This window comes from Sprattus sprattus (genome assembly GCF_963457725.1).
Source record: "Sprattus sprattus genome assembly, chromosome: 3".
NCBI lineage: Eukaryota > Metazoa > Chordata > Actinopteri > Clupeiformes > Clupeidae > Sprattus > Sprattus sprattus.
In genome coordinates this window covers 8,000,322-8,015,804 of record NC_137922.1, presented here as the reverse complement: position 1 = coordinate 8,015,804, position 15,483 = coordinate 8,000,322, and the positions used below count along the sequence as shown (strand labels likewise).

The following is a 15,483-nucleotide window of genomic DNA, read 5'->3' as shown; positions in this document are numbered from 1 at the left end:
CTTTGTCCCAAATAGTTCAACAGCTAAACAGTTATTCGGTAATACGATACATAGATAGGCTATAGCCTTGGTAAATATTGGGACTAAAACGTAGCAATTCGTGGATTATCAGGTATAAGATAGTAAAATTATTTGGTTTCGTATGCCATTTATGTCCACAAACAGTTATTCTTTAATGTTATATTAATGCTATTTGTGTGTTCTCAATTTACAGTGATGGGGACTAATCCTAAAATATTGGTATTGGGTGCCGGGCTTGCTGGAATAGGCGCAGCTACCAAACTGTTAAGTCTGGGATTCAAAGATGTAACAATAATTGAGGCGTCTGGACTGGCTGGAGGGAGAATAGCCAAGGAGTGTCTTGGTGAGTGTGAAAACAATTCAGTTTTCTTGTCCCAATATGAAGAGAGTTCATTTATATGAAATGTTTAATCAGTAGTGATCTGGGCATAGGCTCTTTCCTTTGTACAACAACAAACCAGTTTAAGTTTCACTTCTGTATAAAATTAATTGTCAGCATAAATGTTATGTCAAATTAATTGCTCAACATCCTGTGTAATACAAAGGAAAACAAGTATTCCTGCTTTGAAATTAATATACATGAGTAAACTTTTTCTTACCATTTCTCCATATCACAGAATTCGAAGGAATTTTGAAATCTGTGATTCATACATTGTCTATTCTGTTCTATTCTACTCTTCTATTCTACTTGTTGTATTCTGTTATGATCTACTCTATTCTATTCTGTTCTATTGTCCACAGGCAAGTCTTGGGTAGACACAGGAGCCCAGTACATCCACGGAGCCTCGGAGGCGAACCCAGTGTTCTGTCTGATGAGGCAGCATGGCCTGTTGGGTGATGTTGTGACTGAGGAGGGCACTGACCTCATGTTCCACAGCAAGGGACACAGCATCAGCGAGGACTTTGGCAGTCGTGTGTATGAGGCAGGGGAGCGCATCATCAGACAACTCCACAAGGGGAACCCTGGGAAAAACATGGGTGATTACTTCGCTGAGAAATCTCTGGATCTAGCGAAGAGCTGGAAGAGCAGCAGCGAGGACAAAGACGATGTCCCGAGTATTCTGTCTCTGGTCGGGAAGAGTCTAATGATAGACACTGGTGCACCAGCACTCAGAAGTGTAGCGCTTGACTCCTGGCAGTACTACACCAACATGGGAGAGGACCTCGACATTGGGGGGTGAGTTGAATCTTTGGGATAATCATTTTACATCCTGTGTTACATCAGCAAAGTAATCACCCTTTTACAGACCCTGCTGTGTGATTTTTGTGTTTTAGGAATATGTTTAATGTGACTGAAAAACTCTTGGTAGACCTCCCTAAAGAGCGCCTGCTGCTGAATAGACCTGTGATTAAAATCAATTGGAACGGCTGCTTCTGTGGAGATGCTGGCCGTCTCTACCCTGTTTGCATAGAGTGTGAAAATGGAGAGAAGTTTCTTTGCGATCATGTGGTGGTTACTATCTCACTTGGTAAGACGACTTTCTTTGCCTCCCCTTAGAGTGGTAAGCATAGCTGTGTTCACGCGTTCCAGAGGATGATACTAGCACATTTGTTTTGTGGCTTCATAAGTGCCTCATAAATTCCCCATGGTGGTTTTGTCACAGAATACCCTTTACTGTCCATCTTTCAGCAGTGTACCTTAGCTGCTTAACACATAATGCTCTCCTCATTGGAATCCTCCTTCAAAATCGATTTATTCATTTTCTCTCATGAACTGAGATGATCAGTTCTGAAGATCTGAATCTGAAGGTTTTCTGAGCCATTGATTCTCTTGAGTTTTGAGACTTCTGTTTCTTTGACCTGAACAGGCTGTCTGAAAGCTGCACCAACAACCATGTTCGACCCTCAGCTCCCAGAGGACAAGAGGGAGGCCATAGACACACTTGGTTTTGGCTGCATCAACAAGATCTTCCTGCAGTATGAGGAGGCCTTCTGGGAGAGGGATGCAGGAAGCATCAGTCTGCTATGGGAGGACGAGACCCCGGCGTCCTTATCCACAGACGCCACCCAGTGGCAGAAGAATATACAGCTTTTCACTGTCATGAGACCAAGAGAGAAGTGAGTTCTCTGATTACAATGTAAAGATAGTGTATATCAAATACAGTGTTCAAATATCAGATGTATTCTTGTTACTGACCTGCAGTGTGCTATTCATACCTCAAGGTTTGGTAACGTTTTGATTGGCTGGTGTTCGGGGAATGTGGCACAGCATGTTGAAACCATGACAGAGGCCGAACTCTCAGCCGCCATCACCAGTAACTTCAGGAAGTTTATGGGTAAGCATGCAGCTTTTCAAATGACAGGGTCACATATGATGTTACGAAAGGAGGTTTTTTTAAGGGGCGAAAAAAGCTTGTCTCCAAAATTCAGCTGGGCTCAGTAATTATCATCAGAAAATAATTGGATGGAATTTTGCTGAGACAGGCATCCCTACCTGCCAGTTGCTTTGTGTGTTTGTAGAACATTGAAGGAAGAGGGTCTATTTTTCAGTCTATGTCTGGGGGAAGTTAACAAGAGGTACTGTGAACAGCATTACTTAACGCTGACAGTGTTTTTAACCATTACAGAGAAATTCGGAAAACCCCTTTGTAAAACAACAGCTCAAAAAGCAGAACTCAAGTACATTTTTGTTTTTCAATTGTAGTCACAAAATGCTGAACCTATTTGGTCACATATCATGATCACTTTAGAGAGACAAAAATCAGTGACAAACCAATGCATGTGTTTCCAAGGCAACCCTAACATTCCCTGTCCTAAGACGGTTTTATGCACAAAATGGCACGGTAAGGCATTCATCCAAGGAGCATACACCTATATCCCAGTTGGCGTGGATGCTGTGATCATGGACAAGTTGGCTTGTCCTCTGTCAAGCATGAAAAGCTCCACTGAGGTAAAAACATTACAATAACACTGAACACTTAATTATTTACCAGGGAGCAATGAAGCCTGATGTTAACACTGAGCTTCTTCGCCTTTTCAAAGGCTTAATTTCGGTTTAAAAAAGTGGTTTGTGAGAGTTTGCCTCTGACCAGAAGTGTACAAGACAATCCTGTTCATTAACGACTAAAAGCCTGAATGACTTGAAGGATGTGCCCCCCCTCTCAGGATCTCCAAGTGCTCTTTGCCGGGGAGGCCACGATGAAGAGTCTCTACGGGACCGTACAGGGAGCTCTGCTCTCCGGCCACAGGGAGGCTGACAGGCTCTCACAGCATTATGGAAGACCAGCACCTCCATCAACTCCAGGCTCTTCTTCTGCGGCAACATAACTGCTCTCATGTCACAGTGGGCTATGCCAAGGGACTCACTGCTCTCATGTCACAGTGGGCTATGCCGAGGGACTGCATGGGAGGAAAGATTTGGCCTTTTGGTTTGGCTGTATATTTTTTATGCATATGATCCTAGCAAAAGATTGTTGATATTTTACTCAACCACCAATCAACTCAAATGTGTTCCAAAATTAAAAGAAAAAGGGCCGACTATGTAATACTGTTATCAATGGTAGGCCAAGCTTAAAATCTTCCTTGTACGTGGCTTTGGATAAAAGTGTTGGCTAAATGTAATCGTATCGACATTTTTCAATTTTCTTTAAGGTAGATTTTTTTGGTGGACCAGCTGTCTTTTTCGCCACAGGTACTGAATCACCAACCTTTGCACTTCGTGTCACAAATGTATCATAACGTCGATATTAGCCTTAGCGAGGGAGAAAGCTTGGGCACACTCACTCACCATGAGGGGGGAAGAAAGAAAACAAGTTTTTTAATGATGATGTTTATCATAAATTATTTTTAAACATTAAACTATCGTTGGCAGAAAGTTTTGCATGAAATTGTTTGCATTTTTTCATGCAAAGCTCATTTCCATTATTGGAAATCACAAGGTGTTTGCATATTACCTTTTATTAACTTTATATTAGTAAGATATGGATGATTGAACATTGAATATTGCAATACATATATGCATTTATGAGAGAAGAGTTGACCCTAAGGTTCCCGGTTCAAGTCCCACTGTAAGCATACATTTAGGTGTGCATTATTTATTGGGGTTTGGGGTGCAGATGACGGGCAGACATTAGCAGGGAGGAGAGGGTCAGTCACAGGTCCAGTCCTTGCATCACCACCACGTTGCCCTGCCTCTACACCCTCTTGTTGTGACACTGTACCAGGTTGGTGTGGCTCACGTCCACCAGTTGCAGGGTGGTTTGCTGCATAACAGCCCCATTGGCCAGAATGCGCAGCCTGATCCTCCTGTAGTCATTCAGGGTGACATCCCATCTGGACAAAGAGAGAGAACGCAGCAGCCCGTGAGAAATATGCAAGTGTAAATATGTATGACAGGTCACAGAGGGAAGGTAGTAAGAATACATTTTTCTGACCTGCTGGTTGGTGAGGGCCAGAGAGGGCTGGTTCCTCAGCTCCACCAGATATTCGGCATGCTGCCAACTCCGTCCATGCCTGGCACGCCAGAGTCATCGACAGCCTGACCAAGCAAAAAAGCCAAAAACAGACACATTTTGAAAACAGTGAAGGGGCAAACTGCAGATACAGTGATTTTATTTCTTTGTACCCAATTATGAATTTCCATAACCCAGACTCATCAGGAGAGGCAGGGACACCTGGCTGCAGCATGGTGGAGTCAGTCAGGGACCCCCCCCCCCCCCCCCCAGTTCCTGCAGCATGGTGGCCTCCACGCAGCATGTTCTCCTGCAACAGTACTGGCTACTAATTCTCCTGTCCACCAGAAGATCAGTAAGGGCTAGCACACCTTCCTGCCTGAGCTGCTCCCTCGTCATCTGCCGCAACAGAGCGAGGTCCCCTGCATCCCACTCAAAGGTGCATGCAGACAGGCAGCCCATGAAGGTGTGTTAGAGAATCGGTGGTGGTGCCGCCGCCAACAGCCAGCCTCCTCATGTAGTGCCAGGTGTACCTGGTCTGCAGCTTACTGGCCCCCCCACTCACACAGCGGCCACAGTCCACGTATAGCAGGACTGGGGGTGGAAGAGCTGCTTGGTGGAACCGCTCCATACTCCATCCTGTCCAGTCCCAGCCCCTCATGCACTGTTTCTGATTAGCAAAGATGATTGCTGGGTAATATGTATGTTGTTGTCCAATGTCAAGTCTTTATTTGATCATGTGACAATACAATATGCTATAGTTTAACCAATTCGAAGGTCTGATAACCTAGTTCATTGAGCACAGCACAACTTTACTCGTAACAATGCCTTTTAAGTACAAGAGTGGAAGTAGAAAGGGCAAGAGAAAAAAGAACAGGTTGAGAAGGCGGCAAAGCTGCCTAAATTAGATAGCTTTGGCTTTTTAACTAGCCCATCAACAAGTCGCCAGCCCACGGAGTCAGCAGTGCAGCAGTTCAGCTGGGATCAGCATCGCTGCCCTCAGTGGTGTATCAGCAACAATGCAACAGGAAACCTACGGCTATTGTGATAGAAATACATTTCAAGACCAGTTATAGTCATAGCCGATAGCCTACATACATTATGGTAGGGCAGGATTACAAGACTATACATTTGGTTAATAGGAATTAGGCCATTTTTACTTAAATATTCCTGTTGAGAGTCAAACAAGACTTAGTTTGTGTACACACCCATCGCGTCTGAAGGTTGATTCATTTAAAAACGCGGTTGCGGAGGTAGGGAACGCAACGATTTTTTTTAGCGTTTACTAGGGGGGCCGTCATAATATCTTGCACCTGGGCCCGTCGTTACTTCGCTATGCTACTGAATGTGAATAAAGAAAGAAGTGGGATCATTTATTGTGGAGCCACATCATTTTTGCTTAAGAAGGCTCCTGGATGCAACCTTCTTCCATAGCTTTCCATCAGTAACTCTAAATATTACCCCCCCTGAGAATTTTTTTTTGATGCATGCAGGTGTGTAATGTTACATTTTTACACAAAGGTTCATACAGCATATGTTAGTGAGACAGTAGTCAGACTATATAGATGTTGGATTGTTGACCACCCTCTCCGGGATTTTGATTTTATTTAGAATGAGTATGGGGTCCTAGAAATACATTTCAAGACCAGTTATAGCCTACATACATTAGGGTAGTGCAGGATTACTAGGCTATAAATTGGGTAAATAGTGGTCGCTATTAGGCTATTATTACTTTCTAACCGTTTACAGTAAGACATTTTCCTGCTGAGAGTCAAACAAGACTTAGCTCATTGTGTACACACCCATTGCGTCTGAAATATGTGAGGTTGATTAATTAAAAAACGATTTATATCGATAACAAACACCTTTGATTAGCATGTTTTTTAGACGCGGTTGCGGAAGTAGGGAACGCAACAATTTAGTTTTAATTGTTCAGGCAATTTGCACGTCTTTTCTCCCTTACCTCAAAATGGTGAATAATGGCTTTGACTAAATGTTTCTTTGAAGAAGAACTGACCCTGTCAACAATACCACTGGTCACATCAGACATTTATTATCTGTAAGGATTCTGGAGGGTGTAATTCCCTTTTGAGCCATAAGGGGTCCTCAGGACTTGTTTTTGGTATAACATTTCTTCCTTCACCTGTGACTGATCTGTGTGTTACTATTTTCGCCTGAGCCTCGTTACATTTGGCCTATACAAGCTACCTGTCTGCCCTCATTCTCTGCTCAGTGTTGTGTTTTATTTCTTGACTAAGCCTGCTCTGTAGCTTGCATACATGAGAAGAGTTCTACCTTTTTGGATATTTTAGGATGTTTTTCCTTCATGCCTGTTTTGCTAAATTGCATTTGAGCCTGCCATTTTACTCTGCCTGACCAGTTCCTCAATAAAATCCATTAAACTGACTCTTGCCTCATTTGGTCTCTGCGCTTGGGTTTCTACCTGGTCTACGGCTCAGAGGATTCAGCCTCTCACCCCAGACCTGGATTCATGTCCCAGTTCCCACCGTGACAGTTATGCATTTACAAACTCTTCTTAATTGAGGAAATGATTGAGTACTCCGTAATCAGAATGGCCTGAAAATGTGGGTTACAGAAACAGAGGGCATATAGACAATGAAAAAAAATCCTCTGTCATAGTAAAATGGAAACTTCTGGATTTTTTAACCTGGCCCCTTTCCCATCTTTTGGGACAAAAAAAACGAAAGGAATCTGTCCTGTATTGAGTTAGAACACTATAAAATATAAGTTTCTTTACAGTTATTGAGAGTTGTCTCTCTGCATTGTCATACTCTTTGTACGTATAAACTTGCTCATAAGTAGAATATTTGGAAGCTAGTTTGTTTTCAGTATTAAACAGAGGAGGTTAGAAGCTTTACAACACCAAAGGAGCTCATGTTTAAGTGACTGGACCTTAATGTTTTTACATATGCTTTGCGTATATCAGTAATTGAACCCAATCAATCTTAAACATAATCTCTCAACACATTTTCTTTGTTTTAATGTTTACTGTAGCGTACGCTTTTCCTGGTGGTTGATGAACTGATCGCTGATGCTCATTGATGTTTCGCAAGTTTTACCAGTTTCACAAGACAACATTGTGCAAACCAATTGCATCAATAGATGATTAGAAGAGATAGAAACTTCAGACCATATCAGCACAGAACATCTGCGCTCTTTCAAAATATATGTTTGTGGCAGTTTTGACGTACTGTCCCTACTTGTGGTAGGCTACTTGGGCTGTCTTAGGGCTCAGATACACATACGCGTTTTTGTAAAAACGGGACGCGAGCAAATGCATTGATTCCTATGGTACGGCGCGTTTAAAGCGTGCGCCCCTTCTCCACCACGCGTTGCGTCTTTGAAGCGTTTTTTAGGTGCGCTTAAAAGTTGAACTATTCTCAACTTTCCAGCGCAAGGCAGGGAAGCGCACCGCTCATCAATGTCACACTCGGCCCAGGCAGCCAATCAGATCGAGCAACAGGCGGGCTTAACTACTTTATCACTTATTTCCTGTTTTGATGCTGGTAGATGTGGTATGATTAAGCGATATAGCACGAGTGGGAGTGGGATTATCCCTTACCTACCCCACTCCCACGAGTATTGCTTTTATAAAACAATTCTACAGTCAACAAATTAACATTTTAATACGACAAATAGTTCCATTTTCAACGTCAGAATTTTGAATGAACGGTTTTCATCAATGCGCTTTCATCGCGGAGTGATTATTATTAGCTGTGAAAAGTCTGCACTTTGCCAAGGCGTTACTGAAGCGTTTCTGCCTGAAAAAAGACGCGTATGTGTATCTGAGCCCTTAGCCTGCTGATATAAGAGCTGAACTCACAAAGGTAAGAGAGAGAGAGGGGCCATTTACAGACCTTCATCCACAATCAACCTAAGCAATGGGACAGTCTAGAAAGGCAAGTTAAATAAAAGGCATGATCTCCCTCTGAGACAGGCACTATCGAGGGACTGGCTGATGGTAAACAAAATGGCAGAACGTCTGTGGCATGCTAATGTTAATCTAAGGCTACAAGTAATTACACATATCTTCACAAATGCCAGCATGCTGATATAAGAGCTAAATTCACAAAGGTAGGAGAGAGAGTGTTACTTCCAGTCCTGTTTATTAAATTAAGGTGCCTGATTCTTATAGTTTATTCTCCTGTTCTGTGTTGTGTTTGTTAACTCACCTCTCCTCTCGTTTCAGACTCCTCACGCCCGGCCTTGTTTTTTTTTTTTTTTTAATCCAGGTCCTCACGCCCTTCCTTGTGTGAGCTACACCTTGTTGATTGTCTGCCCCTCCTTGATTGTTTGCACCAGAACCTTGTGTATTCAGTCTGTGTGTGTTTGTTTACTCGTCTCTCCTCTCGTTTCAGACTCCTAACGCCCGGCCTTGTTTTTTTTATTTTTTAATCCAGGTACAAATACAAAAAAATATTAATTTATACATTTTCAAAGTCTCTTTCCATTCACAGATATATTACAAAACTTTACCACATTGAATAATTAACAAGGGATTAACTAGTCACAACAAATGTTTCCTTCTATCAAAATAGTTTTCAATTGCCTGGCTTTATTCCCATTTAGTCTATCAAGGGATTTCATATAAATATTAAACTCTTTTTTAAAGACACCAAAACTAGGAATAGGTTTTTAAATATCTCCTCTTATGAATGGAACATTTCTCCAAAATAATAACAACATTCCCCAGGAAAAACATAATCAGAGCTTCCCCTTAAGGAACCATACAAAATCTCATCTGCTGTAAGGGCTGGCTCAGAAATAGTCAACCAGTTTTTCACTGCAAACCAACAACTTCTGAACAGATAGATGGTTGTTTAAATTTCTTGCTTGCAAAATCGGCAAACATCTTTTTAATTCATATTAAAACATTTACATAAGCAATCATTAGATGGATATATATTACTCATTACTTTAAAATGGACCTCCTTTGCCTTAGGTGGTACTGGGAATTTTAAATACTTAGAGCAACACCTGAATTGATCTATTTTTCATGAAGCCTGATTGAGACTCTCTGATGCATTTTTCAAGATCTGTTTTCAGTTTGTTTGCAAAAACACAAGTCAAGAGCTTGTAATCAGTAGTAAGGAGATTAATAGGACGTCTGTTGTCTATTGTTGGAGCTGGTTTTGGAATGAATGCTTCATTGATAGTGTAAGAGTGTGGCTGTTTAGTATCTCCAAGAATGTCTGATATATAAATTATTTTATATCTTCCCAGAAGTGTGTAGAAGTAAGCAGTTAATCCATCTACTCCTGGGGTCACGCCCTGCCTTGTGTGTTCTACACCTTGTTGATTGTCTGCCCCTGCTTGATTGTTTGTCCCTGATCCCTCATCACCTTCTGTATTTAGTCTGTGTGTGTTTCTGTGTCTTGTTGCCAGTTCGTCTTTGTTTCCCCCGTGTTTCCAGCGTGCCAGCGATTTTCCATCTTCCCTGAGTTTCAAGCGATACGACCCTTGCCTATTTAATCGACTCCTTGTTTGCCTCTTCCTTGCCAGCACTTCTGCCTCTACAACCCTCTTCCTGGATAACGACCCTGGAGTGGAGAAACGACGATCCCCACTGCTCATCACTCGTTGGATTTATTTGTTTTTATCTGGACTGTCTTACCGTGTACCGAACCCGATCAGACATAGTTGATTCTCTGCATGTCTCCGAGTTGGAGCTAAGGTCTTGTCTGCGAATGGGTACATTTCGCATGTGCGAGAGTCGCCATTCGCTTGGCACAATTCGCTTCACGCGAGAGTCGCCACTTTGTGAATGAAGCGCGCTTCACTTAGGACGCGAACTACAAACAAATAGCTACACGTAACCTATAAACGTTGTTGAGACTTTTATTAAAGATAACAATAACAAAACAGAGACAAATAGCCACACGGTCAAGCAATGTAATTGATTACGTTCTACGAATCCAACTGATACAAACATGTAGTCTACTGTTCGGGTAGTAATCTACAGCAACTCTTGACTTCTATTGAAAGAGATTTTGAAATCCTCAAAACCTGGTTTGATGTTAATAGATTGTCACTCAATAGAAAAATAAAAAACTAATTCATGGTCTTTGGAAATCGAAAAAGGAAATAGGTAAGGACATTCAATTAAAAATAAGTGATGCTGAACGAGTGACCGAGATAACATTTCTAGGAGTGGTCATTGACCATAAATTAACATGGAAACCACATGTTTATTATATCAAAGGAAAGATCTCTAAGATGATAGCAATTTTGTACAAATCAAGAAGCATGTTAAACTATAAGGCCTTACATATTATTTACTGTTCACTTATACTTCCCTACATATCATATTGTGTGGAAGTCTGGGGATTGACATATAAAACAACTGTCAATGAAATCATTATTTTACAAAAACGAGCCATAAGGATAATAAATAAGGTTGATTATTATGCACCCACTAACCCATTGTTTATGAAATCATTTGTTATGAAATTTAATGATCTGGTATATTATAAAATAATGCAAATAATGTATCGAGCTAAATCAAACCAACTCCCAGTCAGCATACAAAGGTTTTTATCATTTCAAGAGACAAAATATAATCTCAGAGATGTCTGTAAATTTAGTGTACCAAATGCCAAAAAATTAATTAAAAGGAATGATGCTAACATAATCTTAAGAAAGTGTAAGACATTTTTTGTTTTCAAAGGGATGGTAGCTAAAGCAATTTTTGAGGGCTACAAGTGTCCATAATGTATGCAGGATTTTGTGCTGTTTATTTGAGATCTTGCTTCATTGCTCTTCTTGTGACTAACTTTTTGGAGGCAATCCTTTTGTTTGTTTCACTTTGAATGTATTATTATTTGTGTTGAACTTGTTTGTTGTTACTGTGTGTGACTGAATTAAAACATAATCAATATCAACTTACATTACCACTGCACACTCACAACCTTACAGATAATGTATTGTATAGCATTTGTATTCAGTATGATATGGCAGCGCAAGATATATGGGGTATGAGTAGTTGTAACATTGGCAGCAATAGTTGGTCATTAGCGCAGATATGATACAGGTACAAGTCAAGTCAAGTCAAGTCAACTCTTTTATTGTCAGATACACAGAACAACAGAGTTGGACTGGGCACTGAAATGCTTAAGACAGGACACCATACCACACTACCATAGATACTAAACATAAATACACATATTAAACAGATACTAAACAGATAAACAACCTACATGAGCTAAACTGAACATGAACTGGACTGAGAAAGTAGTGCAAACAGCAGTAAAAGTGAGCCAGTGAAGAGTAAAGTGGCAAGTGTAAAGTGAGGAGTGCATTATTCTTCATTTAGGAGTCTGATGGCCTTAGGGTAGAAACTGTTCTCCAGTCTGCGGGTGCGAGACCGGACACTTCGGAACCGCCTACCAGAAGGCAGCAGGGTGAACAGTCTGAAGGATGGGTGATGACAGTCTTTTAGGATCCTGCCAGCTCTTCGGAGGCATCTTTTAAGGTAGATGTCCTGAAGGGATGGGAGTTTCCTGCCGATGATGAACTCAACGGATCTGACCACACTGCGTAGGGCCTTACGGTCCATGGCTGTGCAGCTTCCAAACCACACTGAGATGCTAACAGTCAAGATGCTTTCTATAGTGCATCTATAGAAGTTGGTGAGGATGTCTGGATTCATGCCAAACTTCCTGAGTCTCCTCAGGAAGAAGAGGCGTTTTCGGGCAGCTTTGACCACCTTGTCAGTGTGGGCAGACCAGGTGAGATCATTGCTGTCTGATGTTGATATGATATAAGTACAATGCAACGGGATCTAACCAAAGGAACCATAGCAGAAGAGTGCAGAGTATTCTGCATAGTGGTAATATAAAAATAAATAGATGGGATGTATACAGTATGATATGACAGTACAAGATATATGGGGTATGAGCAGTAGTAACATTGGCAGCAATAGTTGGTCATTAGTGCAGATATGATACAGGTACAGGTGAAGGTAGCAATAGAGGTTATGAATGAGGTAAGACATGATAAGATATATAAGTACAATGAATATGAGGTAAGAGTCATGAGGCATGATATGACATAAATAGATATGAATACACTATAGAATGTTAAGTGGCTGAACAAAAAAAATACCAATTCAACACCCACAAGCTAGTTTACACAGCACCAGGTTACAACCATCAAGGCGGCTCCTGGCCTATTGTTTAGGTTGATGGGCCATCAGACCTGGTTCCTGGCTTTTTTGTGTCTTGGAACCAGAGCTCTTACACTCTGATTGTTTGTTTTTGAAATAAATGACATGAAATGACATTGCTTGAACGTGTACCTATTTGTCTCTGTTTTGTTACCGACTTTCAACCACGAGAACGAGTAAAATCTTTAATAAGAGTCTCAACAACGTTTAGGCTACGTGTAGCTATTTGTTTTGTCTTTGTGAGTCAACAACGTATATGTCTCATATGCGCCCGTCTCTGTGCAATTCTGTACCGACTTTCAACCACGAGAATGAGTAAAATCTTTAATAAGAGTCTCAACGTCTCATATGCGCCCAAAGTGTCGACTCTCGCCCAATCCAATTGTGCCTGATTCGCGTGAAGCGAATGGCGACTCTCGCACATGCGAATTGTACCAATTCTGAAGCGAATGGCGACTCTCGCACATGCGAATTGTACCAATTCTGAAGCGAATGGCGACTCTCGCACATGCGAATTGTACCAATTCCCAGCTTTGGCCTTACCTGCGAGTTGAGCATCTGGATCCGAAAGTTCCACGTACATTAAGGAGAGTGGTCATTTACAGACCTTTATCCACGATCAACCTAAGCAAGGGGACAGTCTAGAAAGGCAAGTTAAATAAAATGGATGATAACCCTCTGATACATATAACATAAAGTTTCTTAAATATGAATATAAGAACAAATGATCCTTTTGCCTACAGATGATGTCATTTAGCATCTTTTGCCTTGTGGGACTCCTCACCATTGAGGGACTGGCTGAAGGTAAGCATCACACAAAGAAATGGCCTACTCAGGAAAATACATTTACTTAACCCTTAACATAATATTAAAACTTACATTATTATATGGGAATAAAATAATCAAGTCTTATTTAGAACTTCTTCAGTACAGAGAGGGAATATTTCTCGCAAAGTAATTTTCAAAACACACACACAAACATTAGAAGACAATGTTTGTTTAATGCTAGAAAAACTAAATATGTTACCTTGTTCATTTTAATAGTTCATAATGTTGCTCTTCGTGGAAAAGCAACACAGTCGCAGCTAAAAACTGGCTTGAATAACGGAATAGCACATCCATCGAATGCCATCGATGGTAACCGAAATGCTAACGCGCACCACGGCTCCTGCACACACACCGCTCATCATCCCAACCCGTGGTGGAGAGTTGATCTACTGAAGAAATATAGAGTGGACCATGTGAGAATCACCAACAGAGGAGACTGCTGCCCAGAGAGACTGAATGGAGCTGTGATTAGGATTGGTAACTCCCTCGAAAATGAAGGAAACAATAACCCTGTGTAAGTAGTGTGTTGTGTTTTTCAGCTCAATGTCAACATTCTAAAATAGTACATGTATTCTTGTTTAATATATTAAGTTAAATGATGAAGGAGTTTTTGTTCATTTAATCAGAATCAGAATAAACATAAAAAACAATAGGTAAAACAATATATCAAATATGTTCAAATTTTTACAGAATATGTTGAAGGGAAACTAAAATGTCCCTGGTGTGTATGGTATTGCAAGTTGTATAATGATAGTTGTTTATGCCTAACATAAATTCACTTTGCAAAAAAATCCTGAATGCTCTATGTCCATCTAGGCCTAATGTGTGACTGCAAAACAAATGCAGAAGTGTCCTACATTTATTAACAAATGTTCCACTTTCTTATGGTGTTTTTTGTATGTTTAGCCTTCTTCCAATAGTAACCCAGTACTCATGAATATGTAACTCTTTTCAGGTGTGCTGTGATCCCCTCCATCCCTGCTGGGGAATCCAGGGCCTTCGAGTGTCGTGGGATGGAGGGTCGCTGGGTAAATGTGCTCATTCCAGGGCGGTCTGAGTACCTTACACTGTGTGAGGTGGAAGTGTATGCAGAAAGCAGTGATGTTGTGGAATGTAAGGACTAACCACATGGGCTTGTGCGCTCTATGCTGCATTGTAGGTCTACATATCAACAGAAAGTTTAAGTTGAGTTCAGGCACGGTTGTCTTCTCTTCTCTTCTCACGTGGGTCCCACAATCACATAGGCTGTGTGTGTTGAATAAACCTCGGCATTTTAAGCAATGAAGGAGGCATCAACCCTTTACTTTCAAGATGTGACTGAATACTGCACTATATTTATAACAACCTCACAGATAAAAGTCTAATGTATAGGCTATCTGATCTATTTTCAGCATTTCTAGAAATTAAAGGTATTCCTATTATAAACAGTCCTTATATGATTTCGGGGTCACCAGTGGTGTATAGTAATTGAGTTATTGTGCAATATTATGGTTATGGTTAAGGTATTTAGCAGACGCTTTTGTCAAAAGCGACTTACAAAACTCTGGGTAATGTTAATATGTGTAATGTTTTGCAAGTTTTATCCCACCAATTTCAAAAGATGACATTGTTCAAACAAGTTTCATCAAGAGACGATCAGAGGAGATAGAAAATGTTCAGGCCATATCAGCCCAGAACGTTGGCACTCTTCCAACATATATTTGTGTCAGTTTATACACACTCTTCCTACTTGTGGTAGGCTACTGGGGCTGTCTTAGCCTTCACTCACAGAGGTAAGAGAGAGAGAGTGGCCATACACAGATGTTTATCCACAATGAACCTATTGGACAGTCCATAAAGGCAAGTAAAATAACAGGGGTGGTATCCCTCCAATACATATAATATAAAGTTTGTGAAATATGACCTTATGAACAAATGACAACTACAACACCAAAGAAAGGATCTCATGTTAAAGTCACTGGACCTCAATGCATTGAAATATGCTTTGCAGATACCAGCAATTGAACCCTATATAACCTCTCATCACATTTTCTTTGTTTAAATGTCTATTGTAGTTGA

The 15,483-nt window shown here is 40.9% G+C and overlaps 2 protein-coding genes across 2 annotated transcripts; both read left to right on the top strand.

Moving 5' to 3' along the window:
- On the top strand, positions 1 to 3,418 carry LOC308363169 (peroxisomal N(1)-acetyl-spermine/spermidine oxidase-like). Its single transcript, XM_080835954.1, has 8 exons — positions 1 to 112; positions 215 to 364; positions 763 to 1,198; positions 1,297 to 1,490; positions 1,830 to 2,079; positions 2,185 to 2,297; positions 2,754 to 2,911; positions 3,127 to 3,418. The coding sequence occupies exons 2-8, from the start codon at positions 217 to 219 to the stop codon at positions 3,286 to 3,288; spliced, it is 1,461 nt and encodes a 486-aa protein (XP_080692080.1). The 5' UTR covers positions 1 to 112; positions 215 to 216; the 3' UTR covers positions 3,289 to 3,418.
- Positions 3,419 to 13,340: 9,922 nt separating this feature from the next.
- LOC308362227 (fucolectin-1-like) lies at positions 13,341 to 14,549 on the top strand (the record flags this gene model as incomplete). Its single annotated transcript, XM_080834790.1, has 3 exons — positions 13,341 to 13,401; positions 13,642 to 13,939; positions 14,381 to 14,549. 3 exons carry the CDS (start codon positions 13,341 to 13,343, stop codon positions 14,547 to 14,549), a joined length of 528 nt encoding a protein of 175 aa, XP_080690916.1.
- Between the last annotated feature and the right edge of the window lie 934 nt (positions 14,550 to 15,483).